At 44.8% G+C, this 27,806-nt stretch overlaps 1 protein-coding gene across 2 annotated transcripts; it reads left to right on the plus strand.

The window, feature by feature from the left end:
- Positions 1-5,006: 5,006 nt before the first annotated feature.
- On the plus strand, positions 5,007-27,772 carry MOB1A (MOB kinase activator 1A). 2 transcript variants are annotated; one of them, XM_040993677.1, is made up of 6 exons: positions 5,007-5,193; positions 12,738-12,904; positions 19,554-19,647; positions 20,775-20,908; positions 23,210-23,373; positions 24,354-27,772. In XM_040993677.1, the coding sequence occupies exons 1-6, from the start codon at positions 5,180-5,182 to the stop codon at positions 24,429-24,431; spliced, it is 651 nt and encodes a 216-aa protein (XP_040849611.1). In that variant the 5' UTR covers positions 5,007-5,179; the 3' UTR covers positions 24,432-27,772. The 2 variants fall into 2 exon arrangements, with proteins under 2 accessions (XP_040849611.1, XP_040849612.1); XM_040993678.1 differs by having other exon boundaries at positions 12,741-12,904.
- The last annotated feature ends 34 nt before the right edge of the window (positions 27,773-27,806 follow it).

The raw sequence follows: 27,806 nt of genomic DNA on the forward strand, positions 1-27,806 counted from the left end.
AAATTACTATGGGGTGCTGGTGCGAAGGCATGGCTGGTTAATCCTCTGCCTGCAAATGCCAGCATCCCATATGGGTGCCAGTTCCTGTGTTCCAGCTGCTCTTCTTTCCATCCAACTCCCTGCTTGTGGCCAGGAAATGCAGTGGGGGATGGCCCCAAATCTTGGGACCCTGCACCCACATGGGAGACCAGGAGGAAGCTCCTGGGTCCTGGCTTCAGATTGGCTCAGCTCCCAGGTGTTGGCCACCTGGGGAGGAAACCAGCAGTTGGGAACGCTGGCACTATGTCTTTTTCCTTCTCTCTCTCAAATAAAGAAATGACTTTTTAAAAAAGAATTTAGGAGCCTATAGAATTGTATCATAAAATAAAATAATAAAGAATATGGGAAAATGTACACATAACGCTTCTCAGAGAAAAAGATTCCACCCTACTCACACACCCCACAGCAAGTAGTTCTCCACTGGACAGTTCCAACATGTCTTGCAGGTAGCATCAGATCTCACTGCCTCGGGTCTCAGTCCCACAGGACTGTCCCTGCCTTTGGGTGCCAATCACAGCGCTGTTACCTGCATAACTGATCAACGGGCTATAAACCAAGACTCACTTTATTTCTTTGGGTTTGATTAAATCTGCTGGGACACCTCATGGAAACCAGGAACACACTTGTTGATCAGTTTATTATCAAGAATATTAACTAAGATCCAAAGGAAAGGCCATAACACAACGCTCAGCCTTGTGCAAAGCAAGGACTGGGGCCCAGGAGAAACCAGTGCTGCCAGCACGTGAGCGCACACCTCAGCTTCCCAGATGGCGAGAAAGTGAACGTGCAGTGTTCAAGCTGCCTGGCTCCTGCTGTTCCGCTAGGGTAGCCCTAGGAAGTGCCACGTGCAAGTGCCTGTGGGTGTTTTTCTCTGAACCCCTGGAATGCACGTAGCAGACACAATGTCCCTTTACCTATAGGGACTGTGCACTCTCATATGATCACATTGGGACTGCAGGCCAGGCATTTGGCAGAATGCACTGGCCAAGGTACAGGACAAGGAACCTCCGTCAAGGTCACATGCACTTGAGGAAATGGTTCTTCCTGAAGATAACACTCTACCAAGCCTCCTTCCCTGGCTCCACCCCTCTCTCCCTCCAGCCTACCTAACTTAACCTTCTCTCCTTTTCTTCTTCTTCCTCTTTTTCTCTTTTCTCTTTTTTTTTTTTTTGTTTTGCTGTGGGATAAAGGCCCCTTATTAATGTTTTATATTTACAAAAACATTATATGGTTGTTTCAGACCATAGAGATGGTATTCTACCAGAATCATTAAAGATTCTGTCAGCAGTACCAAAAAGCTGTTGTGGGAACGGTCACTTGTCATCCTCAGCTAGGTGGCAACTCAGCATGGTTTCTCTCATGATCTCCTTACAGTTACAAATAAATTATATGGAAAACATTGTACACTTTTTCCTGTTTAACCTGATTTTATTGCACTCAACAGTCTGAGTCTGAAGGCAGTAGTAATTCTGGAGGAAGTTATGTCTTGCTGAGAATAATGAGACTAACAGGTAGCACCTACAATGTGAGAGTTGCTGTTCTAAGTGCTGTATGCTCAATCACTGAGTTAATTCCCACAATAACCCTATACAGGAGAATACTGCCATCATCTTCTGTGAGATTCAGAGATTCTTTGGCCCCTCCCCAGGATCAGGTGACTTGTTAATGGCAAATGTAATTTTCAAATCCATTTCCTTTCTTTTGCAAGACACAGGAAAAAGGAAGTTCTTAGCTTTTCAAGAAAAGGATAGAAGTCAACAGTGCAAGAGTTCCTCTCTGAAGCTAATCATAAGGAGGCAGAAGTGGGATTGGGTGCCGATTTCTCAGAGGAGGGAGCTCCACAAAACACGGCCAATGGACACCCTTTGTTAGAGCCATTTTACATGTCCCCTTGTTAAAAGGCAACCTGTTGTCACTACAAGGCACTTGAAACCACCTAATGAGACATTAGGAGGCCGAGCAGCGGCAGGACAATCCTGACTTCCCCCAGCTCCTCCCACTCCTGTCAGGGTCCTGTCCCTCCCCCCTCACCCATTCCCCACCTCACCCAATAGCATCCACTGTTCCTCGCTCCTGAACAGTGAAATGGAGTCGGAAAAGGAGAAAAGAATCCAGACCTCCCAAGGTGACCACAGGCATCAGTTGGTAACTTCCAGTCCACATTCAGGCGGGATCCTTCAGTGGAGTGGATCCCTCTTTAAACACTCATGCCTTAAACCTGCCCTCATTTCACGCCTACTTCATTGCTTGCTCCATCTCAGATTCCTTCGCAAGTTTCTTTTGTTTCTGGTGTTCAATTCTCAGAGCCATCCAGGCTCTGTTGGTGGGGGGTGGAAGCGTGCTTTCACTCTCCCCTCCCCCAGGGCTATTTTGTCTGCTGTCCTGGCTGTAAACCTCTGTGTTCTGTTAACTGCTGAGTTTATTGAGTTTATCTCCTCTCTGGTCTCTATATTGAGTTCCAAATCTGCGGACACTTCAGAATTAATGCATTTGGAACAGACTTCTAAAATTGCATTTCTCCCAGTCTCTTGCACCTCAGTAAACGCAAACAATCAGCTACTTGTACTATGTCTTGCTTCCATTGCCATAGTCCAGGTCAACTTTCTCTCCTGCCTGGACAAGTAGAGTAACTTAACTGTGGTGACTCTGTGTGTGTATGTGTGTGTGTGTGTGTGTGTGTGTGTGTGTGTGTGTGTGACACAGAGAGAGAGAGAGAGAGAGAGAGAGAGAGAGAGAGAGAGACTTCCCCTGAAAACTTGGTAACCATTGGTCACCTTGTTTTAAAGGTTCTGCACCGCTGCCTTCATCGCCTTCACTTTCTCCTTTGCCTACCATATTCTCATCACGTCGGCTTCTCTCAGTTCCCCATTCACAGTAGACACTTGCTTCGAAGCTTTGTTCATGCTGTTCATGGAGCATATGCCTTCTCTTATACCGCAAACTTCTCTCTTGGAAACCACACTTAAATAATCTTTCTGAAACTTTGGTCTCTCCTGTCACATGCTTTTATTTTAAAGATTTTTTTTTTCCAGGAAAGTCAGATTTACAGAGAGAACAAAATACAGAGAGAAAAATTTTCCATCTACTGGTCCACTCCTCAAATGGCTGCAGCAGCCAGAGCTCAGCCAATCTGAAGCCAGGAGTCAAAAGCTTTTTCCAGATCCCCCATGTAGGTGCAGATCTCAAGGCTTCAGGCCACCTCTGCTGTCCCAGCACCAGGGCAGTGGCCACGTGAGAGGGCCTCAGAGTGGGGGCAGGCTTAGGCTGTTACCGGAAAGCAGGAGTTTTGCAAATGATAGGGCTGGTCCTTACTCAAAATGAAAATGCAAGTTTGCAAATCCTGCCCTAAGAGGCTCAGAAAGGGAACTGAGTGACTGGGGGTGGAGACAGTGTGGAAAGAGAGTAACCAGCAGCTCTATAACAAGTGGCTTGGCTTCTGCTCCCTGCACCTGCTGTCAGATGGTGTGCACCAATCCCTGGAGCCTCCAGCCTGCTGAGTCAAGAAGGAATAAAAGATCCCTGGTCTCTGGAGAGCCCAGTCGCCCTGAGCGAGGAACAGTTACTCTTTGATCCCTAAGTGGACTTGGTCAAATACTGACCTCCAAATTTCCTCCTAACGCCAAATTCTTGCATACACCTCCCTAAATCTAGCTGTCCTGAGAGGGTGGGCTTTCAAATTCTCAGTTGTTCTCCGACTTGAAGAAGAAATCCATTGAAAGGGCATCCATGTGTATCATGAATTGCTTTCTTAATATGTGGAAATGTTCACACTGACATATATTATCAAAATTACACAAAGTTTGAAGAAAGTCTAAGTGTTCTTGCTGTTTATAGTTTTTGTAAAGCCTTTCCGAATGACACATAATTATAACTTAAATGCCAACAACATTGCAAAATCTGAAAAATAAAAACAGTATCAACTTAATGTGATGAGTGGTGCATAAATGCAATCACGAATATGGAATATCAAATGACAGGTACAGAATGAGCTCTTTTTTCTTTTTCAAGATTCATTTATGGGCCTGGTGGGATGGCTCAATGGGTAAGTCCTCACTTTGCAAGCACCAGGATCCAATATGGGAGCCAGCTTGTGTCCTGGTTGCTCCACTTCCCGTCCAGCTCCCTGCTTGTGGCCTGGGAAAGCAACGGAGGCTGGATCAAGGCCTTGGGACCCTGCACTCATGTGGGAGACCTGGAAGAAGCTCCTGGCTCCTGGCTTTGGATCGACTCAGCTCTGGCCTTTGCAGCCACTTGGAGAGTGAAACATCGAACAGAAAATCTTTCTTGTCTCTCTTCCTCTCTGTATATTTGCTTTCCAATAAAAATAAAAATAAACCTTTGACAAAAAAATAAAAAGCAATAAAGTCCTGAAACATACTATCACCTGGATAAAGCATCATGTACATTATGTTAAGTGAAAAAAGTTGATCCCACAAGACCCAAATCGTATTGGATGATTCAGTTTATAAGAAACGTTCGGGTTAGGCAAAACTATAGAAATGAAAGAACAACTATCAGGAGAAAAAAATCTAATTAACCTGTGCTGATGGGGTCGTGGACTAGTGTAGAATTTGGCAACAGTGATGAATGGACAACTCCATGATTACATAAGGAAAATATTAACAATAACACTGGAGCGTAGATTTGCAATGAGTGAATCTCAGACTAAGGGCATACGTCCCAATTTAAAAAGCAAGTTGCAGCGGTGGACAGCGCCAATAAAGGCCGCTCTGCCGGGCCGCCGGACGGCAGCCCCGCCGCCCGGGTTCCATCAGGCCCGCGGCGAAGACCGGCTTCCCTCTCTCCGCCACCGCGAGGGACGCCCCGCGCCGCAGCACGCTCATTGGCCGAGCTCGCGGCGAGAGGCGGGGCGAAGAGGGGCGCGTCCAGTCCCCCTCCATGGGGGCGGGGCCGGCGCCAGCCTCAGCTCGCGAGACTTGGCCGGTTCCGCATTTCGGGGCAGCGAGGCGGGGGAGGCAGCGAGGCCGGCGCCGCCGTGTTCCCGGGACTGCAGCCGCCGCGTCCCTGCGTGCGCTGCCCGCGAGTGAGGAGCGGCGGGCCCCGCGTCGCCGCCGGACGCGCCTCCGAGTCCTGAGCAGGGCGGGGGCCGGCGGCCCTCCGTCTCCTCCGCCGACCGAAGATGAGCTTCCTCTTGTGAGTGAGGCCGGGCCGCGGTCGGGGAGCGCGTCGGGCGGCCGTGGGGCGCGGGCCGTGTGGCCTTCCTCCCGCCCCGGGCCCCGGGCGAGGCCGGGAAGGTGCCGCGGACGGGCGGGAGCGGGGAGGCCGGTGGCGCCTCCCAACTTTTCCGCCCGAGCGTGCCGGGGGCGGAGGGTGGATGGGGGCGGAGCGCAGGCCCGCCAGTGCGCTGGGTGGACGCCCGGTGCGGAGTCAGCTGCTTCCTCCGCCGCTGGCTCGGCTTACTCGTGACCCCCGCGGAAAAGGTGGCAAGATGGGCCTGCCTGCAGACCCTGGATTCCTGCTCCGGATTCTACCCGCTTGCGGGTTGGCTGCCTTCTCCTTTATTTTTAATAATTCATGTTTTTCATTTTCTTTTTGCTTAGATAGTTGCGGGATGCATGCCTAGGTGGGCCTCTGATGAGGGTGGAGAGGGGAAGGTATGGAGGAACGTGGGTGGGCCAGATTTTTTTTTTCCTCCTTCGTCCTTACGGGAGGTGGAGGAGGGACATCAGCGCCCTGGTATGGAAGACGAGCCTTTGATCCTTTGATGCCTCAAAGACCCCAACGTGGGGAAGAGTTTTAGTTGAATGGTTTGATAGTTATGAGGAGCTACAGATTTTGTTGCTCCGTGTTTTAAAAAAAATCTTTCCAAATCTGTTGGTTGACAGACTACCTTAGTGCATCTGCAGACCCTGGAACTTGCAGCAAAGCTTGGCCAGGAGAGCTGTCCAACCTGTTTGCTCTCTAGTTGCCGTGTCCTGCTGACCTACATGAGCTGACTGTCATGCCCCATGTTCATCTGGGCATGCTGTCTGCTGCACAGCAGCAGCTGAGGGGGCCTGTTCTGACACATGCACTCCGAGGTTGGGCTATACATCCTGTGATTGTCCCCGTGGGCCAGGTGTGAGTCCTGTGGTCGAGCTGGGGAGGAACCTTGTCTGGGGTGACCGCACACTTGACTCTTCTGTGTGTGCCGAGCAGTGCAGGGCTAGGTTAGGTTCGGCCAGTTAACTGCACCAGCAGTGCACATAGCTGTGGATGCAAGCTTGCCTGGTCAGTTCCACCCTGGCACCATATCATGTGAACTGACATACTGTGGCACCAATCATCCAACCCACCACAAACTTAGTCCTCATGAATACCAGTGGGTCCCGCAGTGTTGTCAGGACAACCAGCAGTAACCACTACGGTGCAGCGTCAGACCCCCCACCCCCCATTTTGTTTGTTGCAGCCTACCCTGGCCGGCTCACATCCCATCCAGTTTTCAGGCACACCCAGGAGTTCTGTGGTATACCGTAGCCTAACCTGACCCCCAGACGTGGCCCACACATATGCTGACAGGTGCTGCCTCCTTGCAGCCTGGGTTCTTGTGCTAACCAGCGGGAGGTACAGCCTGGCAGGAGAGTGCCCGCAGTTTCCCCTGCCAGGCATGCGCCCAGCGCTGGATCTTGTACCTGCGAGGGAGGTCTGTGGTCCAGCCTGACATGACTTCGACCCAGTCCAGGGACTTGCATACTGTGCTGCGGCCTAGCCCAGCTGGCTTGCACCCATTCTGGCTCTCGGGTGCACCAGTGGGTGCAGGTGGCCTTCTCTTGTTCATAGAATACAGTTTTATAGATAGTACCTAGACTCAAAATGGCTTAAATGGAAAAGCTTCTGCTCCATGAAATGTGAGCAGCATAGCTCTGGCATCATGTGCCTTAAGCTCAAGGGGCTGCCTCTGCCTTGGATAGTGCTTCAATGTGTTGCACAATGGAATAAATACCCAACTGCAGTTGGGGATGTAGCGTATTTTACATTTTAAGTACCTCATGTCCAGACTTTATTGTAAAAATGTTATTCTTTCCTGGCCCCAGCACCCAACATGGTAACCTAGTGGCTAAAGTTCTTGCCTTGCATATTCTGGGATCCCATATGGACACATGGATGTCAGTTTGTGTCCCAGCTGCTCCACTTCCCATCCAGCTTCCTGCTTGTGGCCTGGGAAAGCAGTTGAGGACAGCCCAAAGCCTCGGGGACCATGCACCCACCTGGGAGACCTGGGAGAAGGTTCTGGCTCCTGGCTTTGGATCAGCGCAGCTCTGCTGGGTGTTGCAGCCACTTAGAGAGTGAAACAGTAGACAGAAGATCGTTCTGTATCTGCTTTGTATATCTGCCTTTCTAATAAAAAAGAAAAAATGCTATTTTTTTCCAGCATTTTGCTATTATAGCACTACTTAAAATACCTGCCCTTACCATTCCTCATATCAACCTTCCTTTGGGTCATTAAGGGAGAAGTCTCCAAAATCCAATTATCATGTCATTAAAAACTAAGGTTTAGGTTTAATTGCCAGTTTCCTTTCGGGTACTGTTAACCCCAAGGCTTCTGAGCTGATGTTTTTAGTTAGTGGTTGGCTTGTGGATGCACAGTTGCTTTTTAAACCGCAAATTGAGATTTTCTTTTTCATTGTAATGTCTATGTTTTATTTATTTACTTTAAAATATTTATTTATTTTTATTGGAAAGTCAGGTTTACACAGAGGAGAAGGGACAGAAAGGTGCTTGAACCACTGGTCTGCAACAGCTGGAGCTGATAGCTTTTGGCTATCCCAGCTGCCTTCCCAGGCAACAGGCAGGGAGCTGGATGGGAAGTGTAGCAGCTGGGGTTAGAACCAGCGCCCACATAGAATGCTGGAGCATGCAAAGCAAGAACTTTAGCCACTAGGCTGCTACACTGGGCCCCAAGAGTTTTAAAAATACATCCTTATATAAGTCCATTATCACATCTGTGACCTGAATGTTTTCCTGCGTTTTGTGGAGCATTTTCTGTTAGGATTGATGGGACAAACAATGAGAAGGTGCTTAACGGAGAAATTATTGTATTAAACATGAGGGGAGATGGTATTAGGTCTTGGTTATTCCAAGATAGTAGGTGTTTTTGGCTTGTGATAAGCCTCTAGTCCACTGACACTCTTGGCTCCTTCAGTTTTCGCTGTCATTTGAAGCACAAAAAATCATTTTTTTCTTTTATTTGTGTGTGTGTTTTAAGATTTATTTTATTTTATTTTCATTACAAAGTCAGATATACAGAAAGGAGGAGAGACAGAGAGGAAGATCTTCCTTCTGATGATTCACTCCCCAAGTGAGCGCAATGGCCAATGCTGCACCGATCCAAAGCCAGGAGCCAGGCACTTCTTCTAGATCTCCCACACAGGTGCAGGGTCCCAAGGCTTTGGGCTGTCCTCAACTGCTTTCTCAGGCCACAAGCAGGGAGCTAAGTGGGAAGTGGGGCTGCTGGGATTAAAACCGGCGCCCACATGGGATCCCAGCACATGCAAGGGGAGGACTTTAGCCACTAGGTTCCACGTCGGGCCTGAGAGTAATTCTTTATCATATAAAAAACTTTCCATATTTGATTTTCTACTTCTTAATCAGTCTTACTTACAATATGTGTTACTCAGGTAAAGTAATAGTCTCTGGTTGTGTTTTTTTCTGTTCCTGGAAGTAACCATCAGTTTGCATACTTTCTGTGTATTCATGAAACTATCCTTTGTAGAGCTTTACATGAGAATATGTGTGCTCTGGATTTTATTATTAATAAGTCTACAGTACTCCAAAATATGGAGGTACAATAGTTTATTCCTTTGCTGGTGAACTCTTATTGTTTTTTTGAGATTTATTGATTGATTTTTTTTTTTAAGATTTATTTTTATTGCAAATCAGACTACAGAGAGGAGGAGAGAGAGAGGAAGATCTTCCATCCGATATTTCACTCCCCAAGAGGCTGCAACGCCCGGTGCTGTGCAGATCTGAAACCGGGAGCCCACATCCTCTTCCGGGTCTCCCACATGGGTGCAGGGTCCCAAGGCTTTGGGCCATCCTCTACTGCTTTTCCTGGCCACAAGCAGGGAGCTGGATGAGAAGTGGAGCTGCTGGGATTAGAACTGGCACCCACATGGGATCCTGGTGCATTGAAAGCGAGAACTTTAGCCACTAGGCCATCGCACCGGGGCCGGAGTTCATGTTTTTTCTTTGGATTAAGTGCCTTTACAACAGATTTGCTCACAGGGCATGATAAAATTGCCTTATTTATGAAATTGCGCTTTTTCCCAGGTTTTTTGCTTTTTTGGGGGGGGGAATGATTTTTATGTAGTTGAGATTGGGAAGGGTCAAGGACTAGAGGAAAATGGGTAAGAACATTGTTTCCATGTTCTCTTTTTTTGGGTCCTGTATCTGGGGAGAGTGGGGAGATGCGGGGAGAAGCCACCCAGCCTCCCAACCATCCCAGGGTCCCGGAAATGGGGCGTGCTCTGAGGGTCCTGCTCAAATTATTTTGATAGTTCAGCTGTTCTAAATTGCTGTCAGTCTCGCCACTCCTATCATGATGAAATTTCTCCAGAATCCACTGGCTGACATAGTCCACCTTAGAGTCTGTGTTTGCCCAGCTATTCACTGCCAACGCTTAGCTGGGGTAATTGATCAGTTTGTTCTGTCCTCCATTCTCTATTGTGGAATCAAGTGTTTTCTGCAGGTTCCAGTGTACTGCCATATCCTCCTTGTGCACCTGGATATGCTGTCCACTGCTCCGTCTGAGCCACTGAGGAGGCCCAGCTATGACACACGTATTCCATGCCAGCATCTGCTGTGGCAAAGCCCAACCAACCCATACCACTCTGACTTATGCATGCACTATTAGGAACAGTCAACCGAGGGTAGTTTTCCCTGACCCTGTTCATGTGAGGCCAACAGGTATTGTAGCCCCTCCCTGCCGGGTCTGCCCCCTATTCCAGCTCTCAGCTCACCAGTGAGTAGTGGCCCAGCAGGGAGGCCCCTATAGAGTCCCCATTCTGTGTTTGCTACGTACCCCCTTGGGTCTTACATGTGCAGATTGGGCTTTGCGGCCCAGTCTATCATGGCTCGCCTCACCTCAGCATTTGCCAATGGGTGCTATAGCCTAGCTCAGCCCAGCCTACCCCCTATTCCAGCTCATGCTGGTGGGGGCTACAGCCTAGCCTAGCCTAGCCTAGACAGCCAACCCCCAAGCCCAGCCCTCATGTGAACTGGAATGTGTTGTGACCGAACCTGGCCTGACCCACACTCTGTTCTGTGTCGCAGCAGATTTTCCCATGCTCCTCCATCAGAACCTCTCCCAGTGCCAGATCTTGCGCCCATCAGTGGTGGGTCCATGGACCAGCCCTACTTAGTCCACCTTATGTCCTAGCAGGAACAGTGGCCTTTCCTGACTGGCTCTCACCTATTCTAATTCTTGTTGTTGGATGTTACAGCCTAGCCACGCCTGGTCCACACTCAGACTCAGCTCACACATGGCTCAGCAGGGGCAGAGACCTAGCCCAGCCCATCCTCCAGTTACCCTGGTTCTCACGAGCCCCAATGGGTGCTGGAGTCTAGCTCAGTCTTGCACACTTCAGACCCAGTCCACAGTTGTGCTGAGGGGACACTGCAGCCGTATCCAGACCCAGATCTCACACATGCCAGTGAGTGCTATGCCCTTACCTGGCATAGCCTGCCTCCTCCATCCTGGCCTTTGTATGAGTTGGTGGATGTTGCTGCCTGGCCTGCCCCACATCCTGTTTTAGAGTGTGTGTGCGGGTGCTGCAGGTTGGGCCTACCCAGCCTGTTTTCAGTCCCAGTACCCATGAGTGTCGGAGGGTTCTTTGGTCATGCCTAGCTCAGCCTATCACCACCCCAACTTTTTTTTTTTTTTTTAAGATTTATTTATTTATTTATAAGTCAGATGTACAGAGTGGAGGAGAGACAGGAGGATCTTCTGTCTGCTAATTCACTCCCCAAATGACTAGAAAATGAGCCGATCTGAAGGCATGAGCCAGGAGCTTCTTCAGGATCTCCCACGTGGTTGCAGGATCCCAAGGCTCAATTGCTTCTCCAGGCCACAGGCGGGGAGCTGAATGGGAAGTGGGGCTGCCAGGATTAGAACCAATGTCCATTTGGGATCCGGTGTATTGAAGGTGAGGACTTTAGCCGCTAGACTATCACGCTGGGCTCAACCACTCCAGCTCTTAAGCTGGCCAGTGGGACTTGTTTTTTTTTTTTTTTTTTTTAATTTTTAAAGATTTATTTTATTTTTATTGGAAAGGCGGATATACAGAGAGGAGAGACAGAGAGGAAGATTTTCCGTCCGATGATCCACTCCCCAAGTGAGCGCAACGGCCAATGCTATGCCAATCCGAAGCCAGGATCCAGGAGCCTCTTCTGGGTCTCCCACATGGGTGCAGGGTCCCAAAGCTTTGGGCTGTCCTTGGCTGCTTTCCCAGGCCACAAGCAGGTTGCTGGATGGGAAGCGGGGCCACCAGGTATAAGAACCGGCGCCCATATGGGATCCTGGGTGTGCAAGGTGAGGATCTTAACCACTGCACCATCGCGCCGGGCCCCAGTGGGACTTGTAATTGCACAGGGTTAGGCCTGCATATCCTGCAAAGAATCTGTCCCCAGATCTGCTTCTCTTGGAGTGCTGATTTCTATCATGGCCCAGCCTAATGTGTCCCATCCTCGGTTCTGACACTCACTGTCATGTACTGGGAACTAGCCCTGCCAGACATGCCCCCAGCCCTAGCTTTCATGTGTGCTGTGTGTGGTGGTCAGCAATAATCAGTACTAACAAGCCCAGCTCAAGTCTCCCATGTGGCCTGGTGCATTTTGTTTGACCCAGAAGGGTCTTCCTGTCTCTTCCCTGTAAAACTCCGGGTCTCATTCCCCTCACTTGCCTGCAAGTACAGTGGCCTTGTCGTTGGGAGTCCCTCAGGAGTCATTCCTCACCTGCAAGATAACTCCCATGGTAGTCCTCTCCACCCTCTGCACCTCATATTCTCTCGCTCTTTTCCCTATTCAGTCCCCAATCCTTGTGCCTACAAGCGCATGGGTTCTCCAGCCCAGCCTTCAGAAACCCAGCAGGTGGTGTGCTGCTCTGAAGTTGTCCCCACCCACCAGAGTCCCAAGCTCCTGGTACATGTGCTGGTCTGGTATCTTACACACACCCAAGATCCCGGCCCGTTGAGGTTTTCAGGCCTGGTCCACCAGCACACCAGGGCAGCGTGCTGACCTGGCACTCTCTCCTCCCCTCCCCCCCCACGAGCCAGCACATGGGGAAATCCCCAGCTTTGCTCCACCAGCCTAGAGGTAAACTCCCAGGTCCCCACCTGCCCTCCCCTACTATACCCTACACCCTTCCCTGTCCCAAGCCCACACCCTTCAGCCCACACAGGCTCCCCACTGCCTCCAGCTGGCGGTTTGTTGGTACAACAATCTGAAAAAGTTTTTGATTTGGATAGCACCAGTGCCATGCGTGATAGGCTAAAATGAACTTGCACTTCTAATCCTGTTTTTCTGTGTTGGGGGAGAAATACTGGGTGGAACATTATTTTGTTGTGATTATCATTCCCTACTCTCTTCAATCTGGCATTTTTCAGATAATAATTATTTTATAAAGCAATTTTTGTGCATAAATTGATGCCATTTTATTAGTAACCCTAAAAACTTGCATGCTTTTATTTTTAACCCAACAGTAGCAGCCGTTCTTCTAAAACATTCAAACCAAAGAAGAATATCCCAGAAGGGTCCCATCAGTATGAGCTCCTGAAGCATGCGGAAGCGACTCTAGGAAGTGGGAATCTGAGACAAGCCGTTATGTTGCCAGAGGGAGAGGACCTCAACGAGTGGATTGCTGTTAACAGTAAGTATTTTGGTGGAAAATTGTAAACATAGAAGTAGACAAAACTAACACAGTGAATTTTCAAGGCTATATCTTCTCATTTCAACAGATACCAATCTAACCAGTTGAATTTCTTCTGTACCCCCACCCCTGATTATTTTGAAGCCAACCACAGGCTTATTGTCTAATTCATAAATAATTCAATAAGTAAAGAAGACTGCAGTACTGTGGTCTTCTGTTTTCAAGTACTTAGAGATAGATCCCCCACTGCAGTGAGACTGGGCCAGGTTGGCACAAGAAGCTAGGAGCTCTAGCTGGGTTTCCCACACAGGTGGCAGGAACTCAAGGACTTGAGTCATCATTTCCTGGCTTCCTAGGCACCTCAGCTGGGAGCTGGGTCAGAGACCTAGTGGCCAGGACTCCAGCCAGCACTCCAGTGGGGAAGGTGGGGTGCAAGGACAGCTTCATCCACCACAGCACAGAGCCTGCCCCTGCTGTTATCTGTCAGTGAAGTCAGCTACCCATTCAGTCTGCACAGTGCTTTTTGGCTTGGTGTGTCCCCAAGGCATCATTGCCATAGTCTGTTCCTTCATTTCTTTCCTGTACATCTTACATTACGACTTCATACTGTGACAAAAATGCTTTTTAACATCACTGTAGCCATTTAATACATGAAAAAGTAGCTCATGTGTCTGAGGAACTAAATTTTTAATTAAAGGTAAGTTTATTGTAAGATGTAGCTGCGACCCGGGACCTGGGGAGGGTGGGAAATTGGGTGGGTCTTCTCCCTTAATACCCCCCTTTAAACATGAAGGAAACAATATGGAAAAAATAATAGTCTTACCCACTTTCCTATAGCCCTTGAACCTTTTTACCCTAATTAACTTTGTAAAGATTGTCAAAATATAATAAAAAAAAATATGGAAAAAAAAATGTAGCTGCGGTACCATGTTTGTGAAAGCTGAGTCCTAGATCAAATTCAGGTTTGATTTTGTTGGTCGGTGAGACCGCTTCATAAACGGTGCTATGTATTTCCATAGTAACCTTGTCTTTTTTTTTTTTTTTTCTTAAAAATCTGGCTTACTCTAGGGAATGCTGTTGGCATTCTGACAGGTTTATAACAACACATTTCCTTGTTGTAGGTTCCTGGTAGAGCAGTTTCACTGCCTGAGGACTTTCATGTGCTCTGCCTGTGAATCCTTCCCTCTCTGCTCTCTCCAGCCACTGCTGCTGTCTGCATAGTTTTGCCTTTTCCGGAAGATTACGTATTTGGATTCTTACAGTGTGAATCCTTTTCATATGGCCTCTTTTAGTTAGTAGTATATATCTAAGTGTCTAATGTCTTTTCATGGTTTGAAAGTGTATTTCTAGACCTGACTGTTCTGTTTTCTGGATGTTTCACATATTTTTATCTGTTCACCTACTAAAGAACATCTTGGTTTTGTCAGGTTTTAACATTATGAGTAAGGCTTCTGTAGATATCATGTATAGGTTTTTGTGTGAACGTAAGTTCTTTTTATTTTTTTTAAGGATTTATTTATTTATTTATTGGAAAGTCAGATATACAGAGAGGAGGGGAGACAGAGAGGAAGATCTTCCATTTGATGATTCACTCCCCAAGTGGCTACAACAGCTGGAGCTGAGCTGATCCAAAGTCAGGAGCCTCTTCCAGTTCTTTCATGTGGGTGCAGGGTTCCAAGGCTTTGGGTTGTCCTTGACTGCTTTCCCAGGCCACAAGCAGGGAGCTGGATGGGAAGCGGGGCCACCAGGATTAGAACCGGCACCCATATGGCACATTCAAGGCGAGGACTTTAGCTGCTACGCTATTGCGCTGGTCCCAAGTTCTTTATTTGGGTAAATGCCAAAAAGCGTAATTGCCTGATCATATGCTAAGTAGGTTGTTCTGTAAGAAACTACTGAACGTGTACAGTGCCTTCACCACGTTAATGTGTTCCCATCAGCTGTGCATGAGAGTTGTTGCTCTACATGCTTACCACTTTTGTTCTTGTCATTGTTTTGGATTTTGGTCATTCTAATAGATGTGTTTCAGGTTTTTATTTTATTCACCTAAACTGTTGACATATGTCTTGTTAGAGTTATAGAGTTAGACTACCTGAAAAACAGCCAGGTTCTGCAAAATCATGCTTCAATGCTATAAACTGCTAAATACTAAAATTAAAATAGACATGAGACAGCTGACTAGTAATCTATAGCCATTTTAAGGTGTATAGAAGCCAGTTGTTGAAATGTCAATGTAGAAGTCATAGGATGTGGTTCAGAACTTGCATTCTTTTTTTTTTTTTTTAAGATTTTATTTTTATTATTTTTTTATTCATTCTTTTTTTTTTTTTTAACATGTTGGTTACTCAGTATCATGTCGACTAATTCCATTATGTTATGAATTGTTACTGATGTAATGTCGGGGCTTTTAATTGATTGGGATGATAGTCTGTTGGCTCTACCTTCAGACCAGAGATGGTCTCCCCAAGAAACTGCTGAACTTATCTGGAGAATAAGATGCTGGACTTTGTGTTTGGTTGATGCTTGCAATGAAAGAATCTCAACTGAATTTGAACTATGGTAATGCAACAAGGTGGAGGAATCCACCATGGGGAGGCAGGGTTTGGGGAGGTGTGGGGGGAATCCCAGTGCCTATAAAACTGTGTCACATAATGCAATGTAATCAGTAAAAAAAAAAAGAAAGAAAGAAAGAAAACATGAAGCCCAACAGCCTAGACCTTAACCACTTCCCTCCTTTCAATCAGCACCTGCTTCTTTTCACCTAGCCTTTCCGCCTGAAGAATTTATCTAGCCTCACCCAGCATGATGACTGTCTAGGGGCAGGTGCTCAAATAGAAGCGTAGAATGATTAAACAGATAAATAGAGGAACGGGATGCAACCACAATAAATCATTGTACAAACATCAAAAAAAAAAAAGGCAGATATACAGAGAGGAGGAGAGACAGAGAGGAAGATCTTTCATCTGATGATTCACTCCCCAAGTGAGCCGCAATGGCCAGTGCTACGCCGATCCGAAGCCAGGAACCAGGAACCTCTTCAGGTCTCCCACACGGGTGCAGGGTCCCAAGGCTTTGGGCTGTCCTCGACTGTTTTCCCAGGCCACAAGCAGGGAGCTGGATGGGAAGCGGGGCCGAACCAGCGCCCATATGGGATCCTGGCCCATTCAAGGCGAGGACTTTCGCTGCTAGGCCACAGCACCGGGCCTAAGTTTTGATGCTGATTGTGTCCCGCCAGTTCCACTTCCCATCCAGCTCCCTGCCTGTGGCCTGGGAAAGCAGTCAAGGATGACCCAAAGCCTTGGGACCCTGCACCTGCATGGGAGACCCGGAAGAAGAAGCTCCTAGCTCCTGGCTTCAGATGGGTCAACTCTGATTGTTACAGCCATTTGGGGAGTGAATTAGCAGAGGGAGGATCTTTCTGTCTCTACTCTTTGTAAATCTGATCTGCCTTTCCAATTAAAAAGAATTTAATTATTTTTTAAAAAAAGAATTTATTTCTTTTTAATTGGAAAGGCACATCAACCTACAGAGAGAGGAGAGACAGAAAGATCTTCCATCAGCTGGTTCACTCCTCAGGTGGCCAGGAGCTTCCTCTGTGTCTGTCACATGGGTGCAGGGTCCCAACATATTGGTCCATCCTCTACTTCCTAGGCCATAAGCAGGGAGCTGGATGGGAGTGGAGCAGCCAGGAGCAGCCAGGATCCCTAATGGAGCAGCGTCCATTAGGGATCCTGGTGCTTGAAGGCGGGGATTAGCCAATTGTGCCATTCACCAAGCCTGTTTTATTGTTTTAATTAGCATTGTTCTGATGGACATATCATGATCATGTCAAGTACTGTTTTATGTGCTCCACATTATTTTGATGGTATATCTGTTAAGGTCTTTATCAGAAATGCTGTTTACAAATATTTTCTTCCAATCTATAGTGCTTTTTTTACTTCAAAAAGAAGTTTTAATTTTTATTTTCATGGAAAGGCAAATTTACAGAGAAAGAGAGAACCTGATCTTTCATCTCACCCACTGGTTCACTCCCTTAATGGCCATAACAGCTTGAATTCAGACTGAAGTCAGGAGCCAGGAGCTTCTTCCAGGTTCTGCACATGGATGCAGGGTCCCAAGGCTTTGGGTCATCTTCTATATCTTTCCCAGGTACAAGCAGAGAGCTGAATGGGAAGTGAAGTGAACTGGCATCCATGTGGGATTTTGATGCTTGCAAGATAATGATTTAGCCATTGAGCCATTTCACCTGGTTCAAAAATAACTAAAAACAAGGGTGGGGGAAAAGCTGAATCAGAGGCAGAGCTAGGGCTGCAACCCCAATCCCCAACGCTCTGATACGGAATGCAGGCGTCTTTTTTTTTTTTTTTTTAAAGATTTATTTATTTTTATTGCAAAGTCAGATATATAGAAAGGAAGATCTTCTGTCTGATGGTTCACTCCTCAAGTGACTGCAATGGCTGGAGCTGAGCCAATCCCAAGCCAGGAGCTCTTCCGCGTCTCCCACGCAGGTGCAGGGTCCCAAGGCTTTGGGCCGTCCTCAACTGCCTTCCCAGGCCACAAGCAGGGAGCTGGATGGGAAGCAGGGCCGCCAGGATTAGAACCGGTGACCCTATGGGATCCTGGTGTGTGCAAGGCGAGGACCTTAACCACTAAGCTATTGTGCCAGGCCCAGTGTGCAGGCATCTTAACTGCTGCCCTCCATCTGACTATTTATCTTTTTTGTATGCCATTTGATAGAAACTGAATGTGAACTATGTATGTAATTTTGAGTTTTCTAGTATATACTATTTTTTTTTTAGGTTTTATTCTCTTTGAAAGAGGAAAGACTAAGAGGAAAAGCAAGAGGAAAGACATGCTTTTCATCTGTTGATTGACTCCCCAAAATGGCCCAGCTAGGCCAGTCCAAACCCAGAAACCTTGAGCTAATTCTGTCTAATTCTGTCTCCCTTCCCTTGGTCAGGGGCCCAAAACTTGGCCCATCCTCTGCTGCTTTCCCACCCCATTAACAGAGAGCTAAATTGGAAAGGAAGCAACCAACTCTCAAACAGATGCCTATATGGGATGCTAGCACCTGCAAACACAGACTTAATGTTCTGTGCCAGGGCACTGGCCTCTAATATTCATAATTTAAATTTAAAAAGTTTTTCTTGGGGCCTGGCGTGGTGGCCTAGTGGCTAAAGTCCTTGCCTTGAATGCGCCAGGATCCCATATGGGCATTGGTTCTAATCCTGGCAGCCCCGCTTCTCATCAAACTCCCTGCTTGTGGCCTGGAAAAGCAGTTGAGGACGACCCAAAGCCTTGGGACCCTGCACCTGTGTGGGAGACCCGGAAGAGTTCCTGGCTCCTGGCTTCGGATTAGCTCAGCTCCAGCCATGTGGTCACTTGGGGAGTGAACCATTGGACAGAAGATCTTCCTCCTTGTCTCTCCTCCTTTCTGTATGTCTGCCTTTGCAATTAAAACAAATAAATCTTTTTTAAAAAATTCATTTAAAAATGGCAATAAGAAGCATGTTGCATGTTTATAACAAATGACGTATTTTCCAAAATTTTAGTGAAATATGTAGCCTTTTTTATATTTTTGCAAATCTTTAATGCCTAGTTCAATAGGTGTTTGGTTTTGTTTGTTATCTGTTGTGATGTGACACATCGTAGAGGCTCTGGAAAACCCATTGTGCCCTTTTCAGAGGAAGGAGAAGGGAGCAATTGAAGTAGTTTAGACCTCACAGGTCTTGAAGGCAGGGGTATTCCTGCACCCCATTCTGCCACACCAGTGACAGTCTAAGCACGTTGTTACATTTTGAGTAAGTATTGGTCTTAATCATTGTTTCCATAGAAACACGATTAATTAAGGGAAAGATTTATAACAGACCTTTGACAAGATGTAATTTTAAAAATCTTGTTTTTTAAGAACTTGGAAAAGCCATTGTTGATACTTTTAAGGTACTCCTTTATAGAGAAACTAAACCATTTTACAACTTTCCAAGGCTTCTGTGGCTTTCTTTGCACATAGTTGTGTTTCAGTCAGTTGTGGCTCAGTGTGGCCTCTTTCACTTCTCCAAGCCTAGTGAAGCTCACGTAGGGAGAAGGCCCTCTACCCCAGCTTTTCTCATAACTTTCTTGTGCTATTGTTGCCCTTTGAATCCTATCTTCTTATGTCCTGTATTGTTTGTTTCTGTTTAAGTTTTTTCCTTTTATTAGGTAGCGAATCCAGGGAAAGAGACTTTATCCAAAGATTTTTTTTATGCCCTCACTGTTCTGTAGACCTCAAATGTTTATTCTAAATTAGATTGTTTTCAGTGTACCTGCCTGCCTCCTTCACATTTTTGTCTCTTTCCTAATATGGGTGCTATTGTCTGGTCTACATTGATAAGGAGCTATGGATTTTTATAATTTCCATGTTTATTATGAAATTGTATGTTCTGATGTATAATAGGCACTATTGAGTTAGAATTTTCCTTGTATTAGATGTTTGTTAAAAACTTAGTGTATTAAAAGTTGACCTTAATTTTAGGTTGATCAGATCATTTGATTTTCCAAGGATTCAGCCAAGAGCTTAAATTTGTTTTTTGTTTTTGTTTTTTCACCTGAGACGTCTGCTAGTTTTGTATTACACAGATGTTCTAACACAATTCCGCTATTCACTCTGCAGCTGTGGACTTCTTCAACCAGATCAACATGTTATATGGAACTATTACAGAATTCTGCACTGAAGCAAGCTGTCCAGTCATGTCTGCTGGGCCAAGGTATAAATATTGCCTGCTATATGGGTGTTTACATGACTATTGTTGTATCAGTAATTCATATAAATTTAAGAATGTCTTAAATGCTTTGTAAGCCAAATCTCAGTGTCTTAAAGCTTACTGCATGATGTAAGCATACTGCTACAGGAGTATAAGAGCGGAAATTGGAGAGTTTTATTTGTATTGCATTACAAAAATTTATTTTCTCAATTTTATTAACATTTATGCTTCCTATTTATAGTTTTTAACTGAATTTCTTTGAAGAGTTTGACCATTTAACATTTGATTTTACTCTGTGCCTTATTTAGTGTTGTTGGAACACAGCTTTAGTTACCTGACTAAAAAGATGCTGAGTTAAAGAATGTTTTGATTAACACATTTCAAGAAATACTGCAAAAAGAAACAGGTGAAAAAAACCTGTGGTGACCAGTCAGTGTGTGTTGTGATGGAGTTTCTGTTGGATGGCTTCCCTTTTTTCCCTGCAGTGATGAATGAGTTTATGTGCTAATAGCTTGATTCCCAGAAAGTTTGTCTGCTAGAAAAGACTGTGCTCTCTGGTATTACTACCATGTATAAAGAAGCCCCAATGTTTGTAGTCCTGTTTTGTCGCAGTATTTCAGGAAGAATGTTTTGATTTTGTGTTCAACGTTATTCTTAAAGTTTTAAACAAAGAAAATCAATTGGAAAATTAAATTCATCTGTGGCTTAAATGCTTTATACATGTTAATTGTGTCAGCTAAGGTAATGGTAGGGGGAGAAAGCATGCATGCCTCAGAATATTTCTCCAATAGCCTCTTTGAAAACAGTCCATCAGGGTGTAGTGGATATCTTACCACCTTACCATTCTTGAGCAACTTTTGGCTTTAGACAGGAATGCATTTCTCCTAACTTTCCCAGGCTGAGTTATAAAACATGCACTCTGGCACTGCTAGCTGTCACATAATTCCTGTTTCCTTTGCTAATTACAGAAATATTCCATAGGGAACTTTTAGTAATCTTCAGTTGACCTTTAGATAATTTACCAAAGAGGCAGGTGAGTTTTGAGTGACAGAACATGAACCTATGCTGATTACAAGTTGTACATTTCTTAGTGCTATTGAAAGCCCTCAGTAAACTATTTTTCTTTCCAGATATGAATATCACTGGGCAGATGGTACTAATATTAAAAAGCCAATCAAATGTTCTGCACCAAAGTACATTGACTATTTGATGACTTGGGTTCAGGATCAGCTTGATGATGAAACTCTTTTTCCTTCTAAGATTGGTGAGTTAATGTAGAACTTTTTTTTTGAATGATGATACTTTCTTTTTAACATTCACTTACTTTTTAAAAAAAAAAATCTAAGGGTCCTGGTGCAATGGCTTAGTGTTATATCCTCACGTTGTGTGTGCCAGGATCCTTCCTAGATGCTGGTTTGTGTCCTGGTTGCTCCACTTCCCAGATAGCTCCCTGCTTGTGGCCTGGGGAAGAAGTAGAGGATGGGCCAAAGCCTTGGGACTCTGTATCCAGGTAAGAGACCTGGAAGAAGCTCCTGAGTCCTGGCTTGGGATCGGCTCAGCTCTGGCCGTTGGGCTATTTAGGAAGTGAACCAGCAGATGGAAGATATTTCTGTCTCTCCTCTCTGTATATCTGCCTTTCCAATAAAAAGTAATTTTCAAACAAGTATACTATCCTAATGTATGTAACTGTTTTAATGTATTTTAAATTAATGAAATTAAACATTGCTTCTTGACCTTTTGGCTAAGATCAAGTATAGTAAACTATCTTTCCACAATATTTCAGGAATTTAAAAATTTCCTGTGTTGATAGGTTGCAGTGCCTGAGCATGCAGGCTTTTTCTTTTGCTTAGGAAAGTTTGTATTCCTTATTAAATGTATAAGTGTTATTTCTTTTAAGTTAAAATGACCAACAGTAAAAAATTTGTATTTACAATTAGAATACTCATTCTTGTTGCATTTTTTTAAAAAAGATTTACTTTATTTTTATTTGAAAGGGTGGAGTTAGAGAAGGAGATACAGAAACAGCGTGATATTTTTATCCCCTGGTTTACTCCCAAATGGCTGTAGTGGTCCACACTGGACAGATCTGAAGCCAGTAGCCAGAATCTTCTGTGTCTTCTGTGTGGGTATGGTGGCCTAAGAAACTGAAATATTCTCTGCAGCTTCCCCAGGGTGTACATGGGGAGCTGGATTGGAGGTAGAACAGCTGGAGCTTAAACCAGCGTCCATATGGGATGCCAGCATCATTCTTGTTGATTTCATTTTTTTTTTTTAAGTTGGAAAGTCAGATTTACAAAGATAAGGAGAGACAGAAAGATCCTCCATCTACTGCTTCACTCCCGAAGTGGTTGCAATGGCTAGAGCTGATCTGAAGCCTGGAGCTTTTTCTGGGTCTCCCACGCGGGTGCAGGGTCCCAAGGCTTTGGGCCGTCCTTGACTGCTTTCCCAGGCCACCAGCAGGGAGTTGGATGGGAATTAGAGTAGCTGGGACATGAACCCATGTGCATATCAGATATCAGCAGTTGCAAGGCAAGGCTTTAGCTGCTAGACTATTGCACCAGGCCCATCTTGTTCATTTATTTTTATTTTTTTTAAGACTTACATATTTTTTATTGCAAAGTCAGATATATATAGAAAGAGGAGGAGAGATGGGAATATCTTCCATCCAATGATTCACTCTCCAAGTGACCGGAGCTGAGCCAATCCAAAGCCAGGAGCCAGGAACTCTTCCGGGTCTCCCACATGGGTGCAGGGTCCCAAGGCTTTGGGTCATCGTTGACTGCTTTCCCAGGCCACAGGCAGGGAGCTGGATGGGAAGTGGGACTGCCGGGATTAGAACTGGCACCCATATGGGATCCTGGTGCGTTCAAGGCGAGGACTTTAGCTGCTAGGCCACGTCGTTGGGCCCTTGTTCATTTTTTAAGGAAGACACTATGATAACTAAAAAAATGTTTATTGAATTTTGGCTGGGCAGTGTCATGTATAATTTTTTTTTTTTTTAAAGATTTATTTTTATTATTTTTTATTGGAAAGGCGGATATACAGAGAGGAGAGACAGAGAGGAAGATCTTCGGTCCGATGATTCACTCCCCAAGTGAGCCGCAACGGGCCGATACTATGCCGATCCGAAGCCAGGAGCCTCTTCCGGGTCTCCCACGCGGGTGCAGGGTCCCAAAGCTTTGGGCCGTCCTCAACTGCTTTCCCAGGCCACAGGCAGGGAGCTGGAAGGGAAGCGGGGCTGCCGGGATTAGAACCGGCGCCCATATGGGATCCCGGGCGTGCAAGGCGAGGACTTAACCACTTGCGCCACCGCGCCGGGCCCTGTCATGTATAATTTTAATGCCTGTGCCTGTTCTAAGGCAACCAGAGCGAAGTAGTAACGATATACTTAGGTGTGAATATTTTTCTCTGTGTTTAAAAAAACAAAACAGAACATACAGAAGTAGGCTTGTGTATTTGTATAAGTGTGTATTTTGTGTGTTATAGTTGCTTATGGCAGTATCTAAATATCCTGCTGTTCATTTAGACAGAAGGTTGAGAAATATATACATATATTTGATTATAGGTGTCCCGTTTCCCAAAAATTTTATGTCCGTGGCAAAGACCATCCTGAAGCGCCTGTTCAGGGTGTACGCCCATATTTATCACCAGCACTTTGATTCCGTGATGCAGCTCCAAGAGGAGGCCCATCTCAACACCTCCTTCAAGCACTTTATTTTCTTTGTTCAGGTGAGTTGGATCAGATTGATCTCTGTGTTCTTGGACTTGAGACTAAGTAGATTTGGTACCTTGTCTTACTTAGATGTGCAGCTGAGTTCAGCCAAAATTATTTTCCCATCCACATCGTTTCACTCTTGTGTTGACAACACAGAAAGTTTTCACTCTCGTTTAGGCCCTACCTTGTGCCTCTGGCTTTCACAGTTCTGTGGTTAGAATATGTCATTTAGGGACATTACCTGTTGCATTATAGGCCCTTAGAACAGAAACTTTTAAAAAAATGTAATTCATGTTGTTTGAAAGGGGTGTCAAAGAATCAGGGCTACTGTAGCATAACTGTAAAGATAGCATAGGGTTTTATGTAAACTGTAACAGTGTGTGTACATATCATTGTATTTGGTTAGTTATATAGAGTGGCTCATGGAGGTCAGGAGCACTCAGCGTTTGCTGGTTTATTATAAAGGGCATCATGTAGGATGCAGGTCAACAGCTGGATAAGATATGCTTAGGGCCAAGTATGGGAGAGGGAGAAGGAGCCTCCGTCACCAGGTGGGGCATTGTGCAGGAACCTGCACGTGTTCAGCTGTCCAGAAATTCTCTGAACCATTTCCTTTGGATTTTTAGGGGAGTTTTGTTACTTGTCCAGTGTAGATTGCATTATTGGCCATTGGTAATCAGATCAGCTTTCCCTTACTTTCCCTTCTTTGGAGACTGGGGGTGGCCCTGGAAGTTGCAACCTTGTAATGCATGGCTTGGTCTTTTCAGTGACTGTCTCATGTGCTGTTGATCTTCAGGGACCCCAGAAACAGAACTGAAGACCAATATGTCACTCAGTGTTATACCTGTATTTTTTAATAAGGACAGTCCTATTGTAAAATGTTCACAGAGGTTATCTGATCATTCCAGAAGGCTGTAGCTGGGAGTATATAAAATACATTTAAGGAGTTTAATTTAGAAATTTATTTAAATTTTTATTTTTCTTCTCTTTTTAGGAGTTTAACTTGATTGATAGGCGTGAGTTGGCACCTCTTCAGGAATTAATTGAGAAGCTTGGATCAAAAGACAGATAAACGGTTCTTACAAACCACAACTACCTTCTTGCTTCATCTACTGCTAGAGCTGTCTCCGTGCTATCTGTTATAGACTAGTGATACAAACTTTGAGAGAACAGGATAAGAAGTTTCTTGTTATCTGTATCTCTACAGATAAAATTGTCCCAAAGGCAGGTTTGCCTTCTAGCTTCAGAGTGCTACCCTAAGGACACAGCGAAATCTGAGGTACCATTTGATGACCTTTATGTTCCTGTCACAGAGTCATATTTGATTGTAATTTGTGGTGACTGACCTGTAGTTTATTGGTTTACTTACTACGTCATTCAGGAAAATGATTGAGTCTTATTTCAGGTGATAGCATAGTAGATATCAGTAATTTATTAGTAAACTTCCAAAACAAATTTCTGATAGCTCAATCAGATTGATTTTAACATGCTTTTAGTTTTTTTAATAGATATTTTTTAAGTTTTTTTTTTTTAATCTAGAACATTTGCATCACTTTCAATAATCCTTTAGTTTCAAGTGTACTAGTATTTTTGTAGATAAGGCTATATATGTGTATTTCAAAATCCATGATTGCGGTTTAAATCATCATGGCAAATATGAAATGAGAGTAATCAGAATTATTTTAAAGTGACTTTATTTTTAAATTTTTATTTGGGATTTTATTCATATCTCTGTAAATTATTACTAGTGTGTTTCAGTTTTTTTACTGCTTCTAATGGTAGCCCTGGAGGTTTTATTTTGAAATGCTTCACTCAGATTAATGTGTAGCTTTTGTCTGAGAAAAAGAACTTCCAGAAAATTATGGCAAGCTTAGATGTCTCAAAGCTATGATTTTCATTCACAGTTTTTAGAAACCTTGTAATTCTAGGTAAGAGAATAGACATACTCAGTGCTTGATGGCCTTGTTTCCTTTTTTTTTTCTTTATTTTTTGTTTTTATTGTGACAGCTAAGAATGGTGCAGAAATGCACGAACTTTATCCCGATAAGATTTAAGGAAAGCCACAATCAAAAACTTTGAAAATGTGCACATTTTATAAGAGCTAGTGTGCAACTTTGTGTGTGGTGTGTGTGTGTGTGTGTGAGAGAGCTCTGAAGGAAACAAGATGGGAGGAATAGCTAAAAGAAAAATCACATTGAGTCTTGTTAGTATTCACAGGTGGATTGAGCCTCCATAGGGGGTTTATTTAATTTCAATGGCTTTTGAACTCAAAATTCTTAGTTTTTATTGGATAAAGGGATCTTCCCTTTTAGTGAAGAAAACCTTTCTTTCCCGTTGGTTCCCAAGATTCAGTCATCTGTAGCTGACCACTTAACATACAATAGGGAGTAGGGAGACTACTAGAAGGCCGCCCGGCCCACAGAACTTCCCAGACACACGCTGTGTGTCCAAGTTGTGTTTCTTCCCTTGTGTGTTTGATAAGGGGTGGATTTAAGTGTTTATTATTTACAAGAATATAAAGGATTGCTTAGAAATATCCCTTCTTATAATTGGGTTTTAATGAATTCTGAAATACATATTTTTTCATTCTTCTGATTAAGCTGGAGCGATACAGTGTTTGAGAAGTTAAATAGTAGGGTAGTCACTTAAGGATAAAAAGAGCAAAATCCCCGTGAAGCATTGAGGCTTACTGGCAGCCCAAGAGCTCGGCCAGTCAGCTGGTGCTCACCACTGGCAGGCATGGAAGCCGGTGTCTAGGATGCAACTGCTAGCAATTGTAAACTGTGGCTTGTGTTTGCTTATGTCTGCAAGGAATGTGTGACGGTGTTTCCTACCTGGAGTTGTGCTTTCATTTCTGTATCTGCAAACGAAAGTGTTCTCACTTCTCTGCATTTGACTTTCAGTGATAACTGTCCTCCCACTGGTCTTGACTAACCCCAAAGAGCCCAAGTTGGTCCTCCTCGTTCTGGGAGAGCAACAAAGATGACTTATTAATGAGACAGAAGTCAAAACTTCGTGGTAATTGGAGATTCAGAATATGCTTTTTTCCCCTAGTAGAAGCATTTCAGATTCCTAAAGCCAGTGTGGCCTAACCAGCAGTGCAACTGTTACTGTTTACATTATTTGTTTACTTCCAAGGCCAGGGAGTGTGGAGCAGGAGGAGGACTGGAAGAACAGGAGTGGGTGGGACCGTCCTAACTTGGCGAGAGGACTAACCTTTGGTAAGAGGCTGAAGAACAGTCTCTGCCTTGTGCTGGGCCTCCCACACCCAGGCTCTGTCTGTTGCACAGCGCACACTGTCCTGCCCCCTCCCCTCCTCAGTCATCTCCTCTGAGTGTCTGATCTCCACTCCTCAGTGTGATTACAATCACGGGGTAGAGAGGACCAGGTAAATGATGCAGCTAATCCTATGGTGCTTTATTCTCCAGGTCTTTTTAAGAAACTTGGCTAGTGATTTTTGTTTGGACATCCAACTTCCCTTCTACTCTGGTGACTGTAGTGATGGCCCTGTGTATCCTTTCTGCGTGAGATTGTGAAAAAGTGACTTACAGGGCTGCCAGCTACCAAGGCATTTTTTTGTAGCTGCTTACTTGAGAAATGCAAATCTGTATTCTGTGTGGCTTGGATAGCAAAGATAGTTTTGCTTCTAGGATAAAAGCCGGAGGAGCGGTTCTGGTGGTGATGGTAACTTTTGCAAGCATTGTTGAGTTTTCTGATTTCACTGCTGACCTTCTCTCTGAACAGTGTGATTCTCCCACGAGGAGAGAAGTGCAGGATCATTGCCTCAGAAACAAAAGCAAGGCAAACCCGCAGAATGTTAGGTCACCCATGCCCTGTCTTGGCAGGGCCCTGCCACCTGTCAGTGAGGCCCCTGGCTTGAGAAACGCTAGTGCCAAAACACCTTCGATGGGCACACGAATCCTCCTGATACCAGTTCAGTAAGTGGATTTATTTTTTGTTGTGTAACTCGGATAAAAGCGGAAAATAATCATTTCATCTTCTTTGCATCTGATTTTGATATTTTAAGCTGCAAAAGACTTTGGGGAGTGATATTACATGTGGTAATGGTGATTTTATTGAACCAACTGCATTGAAGTTTACTTGGACATTTTTTCATTATCAGATTCTATTCCAAACAAGTGTTCGGTAAATCCAAATGGATCACCAGTGTACTCTAGACTCAGTACAAAGCAACACTCTGCATTTAGTGTACATTGGAAATAGTTCACATAATTTAGTCTTGGTTACCATTTAGAATATTTTTAAATGTTCTTACATAAAAATTTATGTTGTATTTTTAAACTGTTAGGGGCTTTATCTATTTTTCTAAGTCAGTTAACTGTACTTTTTGAAAAAGTATTTTGTATCTACTTTTGTAACTGCATCAGAATAAAATATATTGAAGCAAAAAAATGTGTGTGTATGTCTCAAAACATTTGTTTAAGAA

Source organism: Ochotona curzoniae, unplaced genomic scaffold (assembly GCF_017591425.1).
Source record: "Ochotona curzoniae isolate NIBS_2020 unplaced genomic scaffold, NIBS_Ocur_1.0 contig_883, whole genome shotgun sequence".
Lineage (NCBI taxonomy): Eukaryota > Metazoa > Chordata > Mammalia > Lagomorpha > Ochotonidae > Ochotona > Ochotona curzoniae.

What these genes read in the sequence shown, in the direction of transcription:
- MOB1A (XM_040993677.1), top strand. An exon ending in GTCATGTCTGCTGGGCCAAG is followed by an intron (nt 19,648 to 20,774) that starts GTATAAATATTG and finishes TTTTCTTTCCAG; the next exon opens with ATATGAATATCACTGGGCAG. An exon ending in ACTTTATTTTCTTTGTTCAG is followed by an intron (nt 23,374 to 24,353) that starts GTGAGTTGGATC and finishes TTCTCTTTTTAG; the next exon opens with GAGTTTAACTTGATTGATAG.